This window comes from Mandrillus leucophaeus, unplaced genomic scaffold (genome assembly GCF_000951045.1).
Source record: "Mandrillus leucophaeus isolate KB7577 unplaced genomic scaffold, Mleu.le_1.0 Scaffold899, whole genome shotgun sequence".
Lineage (NCBI taxonomy): Eukaryota > Metazoa > Chordata > Mammalia > Primates > Cercopithecidae > Mandrillus > Mandrillus leucophaeus.
In genome coordinates, this window is record NW_012109796.1 from 415,602 (window position 1) to 425,602 (window position 10,001).

The window sequence follows — 10,001 nt, forward strand, 5'->3', positions numbered from 1 at the left end:
GGGATTACAGATGGACGCCACCACGCCAGACTCTTTTTTGTATTTTTAGTAGAGACGAGGTTTCACCATATTCGCCAGGCTGGTCTCGAACTCCTAACCTCAGATGATCCACCCGCCTCCGCCTCCCAAAGTGCTGGGATGACAAGCGTGAGCCACTGCACGCGGCTCTATTTTTAAATATAAACATACTAAAGGTTGAGAATCCAGGCCAAGCCCTGCCATAAGAGGTTGTGTGAACTTGGGGAGGTCAATTAACCTCTGCCTGCCTCAGTTGGACAGGAATCCTGCCCACCTCTGGTACAGGGTTTTTATGACCATGAAAATAATTTGGCATGAAGGTTTAGAGCCAAGCTGAGGAGGCACAACATAGCCTGAGAATCACAGAGTGCTGTGATGAGTATGTGTGTTACTAGTGCAGCCCCCTGTCTACAGATGGGGAAACAGAAGCCCTAGGGGGGAATGTGATGTGGAGAGTTGGTGACAAAGCTGGAACTAGCATCCCAGGCCAACTCCCGGCCCAGGGCCCCTCTCCTGCCACCACGCTGTGTTTGAGACACTTGGTCACCAGCATGGACTGATCTAGTAATCTAGTGCACAGGAACAGGGGCTCCTCTCTGCCCCAGGTAGCCTGTAAGAACAGGGCAAGGGAGGGCACATGTGTTGAGAGCTGAGAAGGGAAGTCGGGTCAGCAGCAAAAGTCACAGGAGATGCCTTGGGGGACCCACCTGGGGGACGATTTCAAAGGTACAGGGAGGATGATGTACAGGAGTTCATTAATCCAGCCCCGAAGTGACTTTCCAATGTGTCTCTAGTGTCACCTTCCTGGTTTCAGGGCTGGTGCATAGAAATGCATTTCTGGGGACAGACATGCCTGAGGCCATGAGAGGTGGGAAAACTTACCAAAGAGGCGATGCTGAGCTGAACTTTGAAGAATGCGTAGGTTTTCCCACCGACTCATTCCCCTCAGGGTTCTTTCCCATGAGTAGGATGCTGGGAAAAGCATACAAGGGCATACACAGCACATGCTGTGGACAGCGGCGTGGCGGGTCCCCAGAAACTTAAAACACAATTACCACCTGATCCCACAATCCCACTACAGGGTCTACACCCAAAAGAACTGAAAGCAAGACTGGAACAGACACGGGTACATCCACCTCCACAACAGCATTATTCACAATAGCCAAAAGGTAGAGACAACTTAAACGTCCATCAGTGGATGAATGAGTCAACCAAACGCAGTCCATACGCACAGGGAACATGACTCAGCCTTGAAAAGGAATGAGATTCGGAGGCACGCTATAACATGGATGAACCGTGGGGATAATACGATAAACGAAATAAGCCAGACACAAAAAGCCACACATTGCATGATTCTATTCATATGAGATCTCTAGAGTAGTCAAATTCCTAGGAACAGAAAGTAGAATGGTGGGTGCCGGGGGCTGGGGGGTGGTGTTTAATAGGGAAAGAGTTTCGGTTTGGAAGGATGCAAAAGTTCTTGAGATGGATGGTGGTGATGGTCACACAACAACGTGAATGTAATCACTCCCACTGAATTGTATACTTAAAAATGGTTCAGATGATAAATCTTATGTGTGTTTTACCACAATAAAAAATTAGAAAAAATAAAGAAGGAACTACCACCCCAAAATATATATATATATATGATGGTACAGTCAGAGGAAGGCACCTAGTCCAGGAGAGGCAAGAGGGGAGACTGGAAAGACAGGCTAGGGATGGAATGTCAGTGGCCTTGAATGAGGCCCAGCCTGGATGCTGCCACACAGATGGGCTAAGACATTGGCTCTGTCAGTCACAGGCCACTGAACAGGGCTCCAGATAGCAAGAAGCACACTACCGTCTGGGAGCAGCCGCTTCTATTTATTTGTTCAGTGCAATGCACAAATATTGGTCATTTTTGTACTAATGACCAGCTTGTGCCGTGATGTGGAAAGGGCTGGGCAGTCCTACTGCCTGCCTGGCATCCATTTCCCTCCTGGAACAGAACCCTGGTCTCTACATCTTTTCCACCATCAGCCCATGTGGATTGCAGGGACTGATTTCACCCCTGACTCCAGGAAAGGGTGCATCATCAGACCAGGCCAGCCAAGCTTCCGATTCCCCTGGCAGACCAGGCCAGTCAGGCTTCAGATTCCCCCGACCTCAGCCATTGCCTCAGAGGCAGACATATGACCCAGACCTGGCATCTCAGCCCTGGCCACAGCGGTTGAGTAGAAGATAGTCATGTAACCGGGCACTGTGGGTCACACCCGTCATCCCAGCACTTTGGGAGGCCAAGGCAGGTGGATCACCTGAGGCCAGGAGTTCAAGACCAGCCTGGCCAACATGGAGAAACCCTGTTTCTACTATAAATACAAAAATTAGCCAGGCGTGGTGGTGCGCGCCTGTAGTCCCAGCTACTCGGGAGGCTGAGGCAGCAGAATCGCTGGAACCTGGGAGGGAGACAGAGGTTGCAGTGAGCCGAGACTGTGCCACTGCACTCCAGCCTGGCGGACAGACAGAGATACGGTCTGGGAAAAAAAAAAAAAAAAGATAGTCATGTAACCCCGAGCTGGCCCAAAGAGTCTTGAACTCAAGGTCACACCAATGCCTTTGCACTGGGCTGTTAAGAGAAAACCAGAATAGAACTGCTGCTGGCCATTTGCAGGTGAGGAAGAAGCTTCTCAGAGAATGGAGCCAAAATCAGGAAGCACAGCCAAGAAACAGAGAGACCTGTTGCTGATAACGTTGCCTGACTGTCTAGATCCTGCTATGCCTGAAGTCATCCCTGCACTTTCCAATCACGTGAGCCATGAGTGAGTTTTGATTAAACGCAACTACATTCTGCTTTTATAGAATGTCCTGTGTGCCAGGGTTGGGACATGGGTCACATCTGGCTCATTTCATCTGTGTGTTCGCAAGATAATTCTGGAGTAATGTGGAAGGTGGCTTGGGAAGGGCCAATTCTGTTATAAGAGAGAGCAGTTAGCTGGTTTCTATAGGACAGTCAGGAGAAGACGCGGCGTTGACTGGATGGGATGCGTGGCTCTTCTGCTGGTGTCCCCCCATCTGCCTCCATTTACTTGTGTGTGGCCTGTGGGCCCTCATTAGCACTAGGGAGCTGATCTAAGCCCCAAGCCAGTCGTGCCCTTGTTGACAATGGTGAGGATGTGGACCCACTGGGACATGCATGCCGGTCATCTAAACTGTGGTGACAGTGGGGCCACCGGACAGTCATTTCTCAGGGGATGGAAGAATAGAATAGAACTGCTGTTTCTCAGGGGTGTGCCAGAGCTTTCTGGGGTGCCAGATTTATTCTATATCTTTATCTTAGTGGTAGTTACTTGAGTGTGTCCATGTGTAAAATTGCATTAAGCTGAACACGCCGTGATTTGTGCCTTTTACTGCAATAGAAAATTTTAAAAATTGCATAGCTCTTGGATCTGCAACTCACATTACATCATATCTTAACATGAACACTAGCTAACATTTATTGAGCGCCTTCTGTAGGCCAGGCCCTGTGCTCAGGTTTTTGTATGCGTTACATCACTGAAACCTCAGCATACGGCGAAACAGGTGCTGCTCTTATCTCCATTCTACAGATGCGGAAGCTGGGGCAAGGATCCCACCGCCAGTCATGGCCAGAGTCCAGGTTTGAGCCCAGGCTCCAGAGCCTCTCTCGCGGCTTCCTTAGGCTGGTGCTGTGCTTGGGTAACTTGGCAGCCTCTCCCCTCTCTTGCCCCATGAAGACAGAGACAGGCCTTTTTTTTTTTTTTTTTTTTTTTGAGACAGGGTCTCACTCTTTTGCCCAGGCTGGAGTGCAGTGGTGCAATCACGGGTCACTGCAGCCTCGACCTCCTGGGCTCAAGCAATCCTCCCACCTCAGCCCTCAGGTAACTGATACTATAAGCACATGCCACAATGCCCAGCTAATTTTTAAAATTTTTTTGTAGGGATGGGGTTTTGCCACGTTGCCCAGCCTGGTCTCGAATTCCTGGACTCAAGCGATCCTCCCACGTGGGCCTCCCAAAGTGCTAAGATTACAGAGATGAGTCACTGGGCCTGGCCCAGGGACAGGTCTCAGTCACTGTTTGTTGATCAAGGGAAAGTGGGTGACCTGTGCACAGCCCTACAGGGTACCCGCTGTAAGGCCAGGACCCAGCTCAGCAGGATTCAGGGTGTGGCTACAGAAGTCACACAAGAGACAGTCATTGGAGAGAGGAGAGTGGGGCTGGCAGGATGCTCCACGTCCCTGTCAGCCTCCAACCTTGTCCCTGATTCAGGTGGTACCCCCACCCCTCAAGGGATGAAGCCCTGGCTGCCAGCCACCTCACCGTGCCTGGATCCCAAATGTCATGTTTGGAGGGAGAGGGGGCGGCTCCTTCAGGCGCCGGTCATCCTGGTCACTGATGCGGATGTCGTTGAGCTGACGGTAGAGCAAGTTCTCCTGGGCAGTCACCAGGCCGGCTTTCACCGCCCCACGGTTCATTGCGATGTAATTCCGGGTCAGCTCGTGGGGGCAGGTGGGCTGCTGCTTAAACACGTTCCAGCGTCCGATGGCTGAAGGCAGGGAGAGACCCACGGGGCAGTGGTCAGCCTGGGAGTAAGCACCCTGAGGCAGCTGATCAAGAAGAAATAGGGGCACGCGCGTCCTCGGCCTTCCCATTTACCTGAGCCTGCTGGGTGACAACCCTGCCTGGCCCCCAGAAAGCATGATGGCCCAAAAGGGTGGGATCGGGGCTCCCAGAGATCCCAGAGCGTACCGAAGTCAAGCATCTTCCCTGGAGCTGGGCTGGCCTGGCCCTTGACTTCCTCTGGGCAGAGAGAGGGTTGGTCCCAGGCTCATTCTGTACTTGTAACCTGAGCAGCACGGTGCCCACAGTCCCTGCCAGGGGGCAGGTGCCCATGCTAGTTCCCTGACACCGCACACCAGGGCCCTGCTTGGCCCTCCCCGTCTGGGCTACTTCCTGGGTTTTACCACTCAGTTGCCCAGGCTGGCCGGGTCCCTGGGTCTTTCTCCAGCACCCAACCAGCTGCCTAGCAGCGAGCTAGGTCAAGGGCTCTGTGAAGAGGGGTGAGCCTCCCGCCCACTCCTCTGCCCTCATGCTCCAAAGCTGCTCGCTCACCTTCAGGGACTCCTCCATCAAGCCCTCGGATGTAGAGTCCGTAATTAAAATTAATGCCGGGCAGACTGTAGCTTCTTTCCCGGGGCTTGCCGAGTTCAGCCTGTGGGGGGAAGGACAGAGAGCAGAGGTGAGGAGTGGAGTCTCAGACCAACCGTATTGTAATCCGGCGGCAGGGAGGCACCAGATGCCTGCGTTGCCCCAGGCCCTGCTGCAACCTTCAGGGCGGCACAGGAGTGGGTGGCAGAGCCCTCCCTGGGAGGAGCGCAGGCTGCGGCTGGCACAGCGTCACACGGCAGAAGCGGGTCCGCGTGTCTGTGCTGAAGGCAAATGAGGACATCGGAGATGGGAGGGCTCTCGCCACATCTGTATTGTCGGAGTGGGGAGGCATAGTCCCTGAGCTGGGCAGCTGTGTTTGGGGTGGAGCCTAGACCTGGCTGGCTCAAGCCGGAAATGAAAGACCCAGTTCGGGAGGCCGCATCTGGAGGCCCCGTCGAGGGAAGGAGACCTCTTCCCTACCTTCATTCCCACCTTCCTCACACCAGGGACCACTCAAACCATCATCACTGAGGAAGTCACTTCCTCGAATGCTCACCTGCGGAAGACACAGTGACAGGGCCACTGCCACCCATCTGCACCTGGCCAGCTGTCCTTACTCCCTGCGACTCTAGGGAACTCCTTGACGTCTCAGAGGTGGTTTGTACAAATGAAATTGCCCTGTCATCAACCACATTAGACGCCCTCCACCCACTACCCATTTATAGCTATAGAAACTGAGGCCTAGAGAGGCAGGGTCGATATCCCCGGCCCCCAAGGGCTGGGCAGGGCATCGCATGGAGGCGTGCCCGTCCTCCTGGCTGGCGCTCTTGATCATCCTGCCACACGGTCTCCCTTTAGCACAGCAGCTCCTCGAGGTCAGAGGCCCTGTCGTGCACAGTGCTGCAAACCCCATCGCACCTGCTGCATCGATGGGCACTTGCTGGGTTCTGACTGCATCCCAGGCATGATGTTTGGGGTTCCTTGGCCTTCCCTCATGCCGTCTGCACAGCCACCCAGTGAGGCAGGTCTCATTACCATCCCCGTTTCTCAGGGGGAAGCTGAGGCACAGAGAGATCTGACAAGTTGCCTCAGGTCAAGCAGTAGGAAGTGGCAGAGCCGGCACTGGAACCCAGGCTGGCTGCCCCCAGCTCATGCTCAGATCCACAAGCCAAAGAAATGCCCACAGCCCCAGCTTCTTGTGGCTCCCTGGTGCCAGCAGGCCCCGGGGCCATTACTGAGAAGGGTGGGCTCAGCTGCTCCTCCCACTGCCCACAGGCCACAGGCCACAGGCTGTGGACTCAAAGTCACAGGGTGTTACATTTCCTGGGATCTCTCCACTCTGGCCACACCAAAGACTGTCCAGAGGGTCTGGTAGGCTCTGGCCTCACTGTCTCCTGCCATCTCATCTATATCCCCATCTCCCAGCTCCCACAGGTTGGGTGCTGAGAGGTAGAGAGATGGTCAAGGACCACCCAGCGTGGCTCGTCACTGCCTCTGGAATAAACCCCTCCCTCAGCTGGCAGTCCAGGTCCTGCACCCTCCAACCCCACCCAGCCCTGTGGCTTTGCCTCCCAGACTCCCCTATGGCCCCCCTGTTGAGACAGACGAATCCACTCCCCCCTTGTCTGAAGGACTGCAGGCATCCCAGCCACCTCCATTGCTCTTTCCTCAAGCCCCACCCTTACTGGTCCTTATTCTTCAAGCCCTGTCTCTGCCAGAAGCTCTTGGGATCCCTGGGTTCACCATGGCTCACCCTCGTCTGAATGCCAGTGACTCTGACTATCTATTCTGTTCATTGGGGGCTTAGAACTTACCACCTTCTCAGTTTCCATGAATGCACATGCAGACCCCCCTGCCTGGATTACACACTCCTATCCAGCCAGAGCCATGGCTCCTATTACCTTCTTTTTCCTGTTGACACACAGCAGGTGCACAATAAATGCCTGATATTAAAAGCCACTTCCTCTGGGAAGCCTTCCCAGATTGGCATCAGTCCTAGACAAGCCTCCTTATTATATGGTGGCACCACAGCGGCCTCAGCCTACCTTCACGGCACTTACAAAATGACAGGGTAGTACCCGTGGTAGTGTGGATGGAGTTGACAACATCATGCTGAGAAGCCAGACACAGAGCACTGCCGCATCCCGCATGATTCCATCTACATGAAATGTCCAGAACAGGCAAATCCAGAGACAGAAAGTAGCTTCGTGGTTGCCAGGGCTGGGGACAGGTCAGGGGAAGGGATGGAGTGATTGTAGCCGTGATGGCTAAGGGTCGTTCTTTGGGGAGTGATGAAAATGTTTTAAAATCGATTGCGGTGATGGTGTCACAACTCTGTGAATATATTAAAAGCCATTGAATTCTCCATTTTAAATGGGTGAATTGTAGGGAATGTGAATTACACCTCAAATAAAATTACAAAGTACTGTACTTAAGTCATTCATTGCATAATGATCAGTTTAATGTCTGTCTTCCCTCATGAGCCTGTGAGCCCCACAAGGAAAGGGATCCAATCTTTATTTTTTAAGGTTATTTTTAAAAAACAGACTTTATATTTTACAGCAGTTTTAGGTTCACAACAGAAGTGAGCAAAAGGTATGGAGATTTTTTGTATACCCCATGAATCTTTATTCTCACTCTTCTTTTCCCAGGCCTCAGTGTAGAATAGATGCTAATAAATAGGGGTTGAATAAATGAGTGGGTGAAACACTATGTCTTCGTCAGCTCAGGCTGCCATAGCAAATTATCATTGACTGGGTGGCTTCAACAATAGACATTTATTTATCAAAGTCCTGGAGGCTGGGAAGTCCAAGACCTAGAAGCCAACAGACCCAATGTCTTGGTGAGGGCTCTCTTCTTGGTTTGCAGATGGCCGCCTTCTTGTTATATCTTCACGTGGCAGAGAGCAGAAAGAGAGAGTTAGCTTTCTTCCTCTTCATTTAAGGGCACAAATTCCATCATGACGGCTCTGCTTTCATGACCTAATCGTCTCCTAAAAGATCCCCCTGCTAATGCCATCTCATCCAAAGTTAGGTTTTGAATTTTAGGGGTACACAGACGTGCAGTTCATCCAGCCTACTTTGAGACCATCGGCTCTTTTCTACACAACAGTTGATCATTTCTCTCCCTCTTCTTTTCCATCTCAAATCCCAGACCCCAGTGTCCCTCAGGAGTGATGGAGCTCTGAGTTTCAGGTGGGTGCATGGGGACCCTGCAGGGTGGCTTGTTTTGAATTCCTTCCATACTATGCTCTCTGAGTTGCAGACAAAGCTCTGGACTCTCATTTGTTTATGAAAATGATCCGGCCTCTCCAGTGACTGCCGGGGAAGTTAATTAAAATGTGACTTCTCTGGGAGAGACCCCGCCTCCCTCAGGGCAGGTGCAGGTGGGCAGAGTTCCAACTGGCAGGGGAATGACAGACAGACTCAGGAGCTGACTGCCACCCTCAGGCGGGGGGCAAGGGAGCAGGCTTGTGCCTCAATCTCTGCTTTTTACTGTGGTTGCCTGGGAATCAATAACTGCTGAAACATGTGGAAGCTTTAGACTACAAAGAAAAAAAAATCCCAATGGGAGGTTTGCTTATACTTTCATTCCACATATATTTATTTTGTACCCACTCAGCGCTAAGCCCTCTGTGCTGGGAGTTCTAGGGTGAACAGATCAGACACACAGCCCTGCTCTTATGAAATTCACTGTCTTGCAAAAAGTACAGGTAAGCAATGGCAGTCATGTGCACCAGGGTATTTGATGTGGGAAACACAGAGTGCCCTGGTTCTAAAAGTCTGTGAGTTTAAAGAGTGAGATATCTACAATATATATATCTAACAAAGGAGTCTTATCCATCATATATAAAGAGTTACTATAAATCAATAAGAAAAAGGCAGATAATCCTATAGGAAAAAATGAGCAAAATACTTGAATAGGAACTTCTTTAAGAGGATGTTCCAATGGCCAAGACCCATATGTCGAAATGTCAACCTCTGGGAAATGCAAAGAAAAAAATTCAGTGTTATTGGTAAAGATGTGGGGCAACTGGAATACCCATGCACTTGGTGAAAGTGCAAACTGCTACAACCACTGTGGAAAGCTGTTTGGCAGTATCTCTTAAAGCTAAATATATGCCTGCCCCATAACCCAACAATTCCATCCTGGTCATCCAGCAGAAATGAATGTGGACATCCACCCAAGAACATGTCTACGAATGCACATAGCAGCTCAATTCATGATAGTCAACTGCTAGAAACAACCCAAGTGGCCATGATAGGTGGATAAAAAATTCATGACATATTCATAACACAGAATACCCTACAGTAGTGGTCCTCAATCAGGGTGATAATGTGCCCTTGAGGACATCTGGCCATGTCTGGACACATTTTTGGTCATCATGGCTTGGGAGGGGGCACTATCCTCCATCTAGTGGGTGAAGGCCAGGAATGCTGCCAGGCATCCTGCAATGCACCAGGCAACCCCACTACATCAAGGAGCTATCTGTCCCTTGATGCCAACAATGCCCACAGAGATTAAGAAACTCGGAATGAGCTGGGTGCGGTGGCTCACGCCTGTAATCCCAGCCCTTTGGGAAGCCAAGACAAGCAGATAATTTGAGTCCAGGAGTTTGAGACTAACCTGGGCAATATGACAAAACCCTATCTCTACAAAAAATGTAAAAATTAGCCGGGTGTGGTGGCGTGTGCCTGTGGTTCCAGCTACTCAGGAGGCTGAGGTGGGAGAACCACTTGAACCCAGGAGGTGGAGGCTGCAGTGAGCCGTGACTGAACCACTGTACTCCAGCCTGGGTGACAGAGCGAAAGCCTGTCAAAAAAAAGGAAGAAAGAAAGA

General features: G+C 51.4%; 1 protein-coding gene across 2 annotated transcripts in view; it reads right to left on the reverse strand.

Annotated features, from left to right (window-relative positions):
• Nucleotides 1-10,001, reverse strand: part of LOC105531594 (chromosome unknown open reading frame, human C9orf171) — a 200,872-nt gene that overhangs the window by 81,838 nt on the left and 109,033 nt on the right. Inside the window, exons 2-3 of one of the 2 annotated variants that reach the window (XM_011969550.1) lie at nt 5,127-5,226; nt 4,335-4,560 (exon numbers count right to left, since the gene is read on the reverse strand). In XM_011969550.1, the coding sequence (XP_011824940.1) occupies nt 4,335-4,560; nt 5,127-5,226 (326 nt within the window). Of the gene's footprint in view, nt 1-4,334; nt 4,561-5,126; nt 5,234-10,001 lie in introns of both variants that reach the window. The other variant, XM_011969549.1, reaches the window with a different exon arrangement.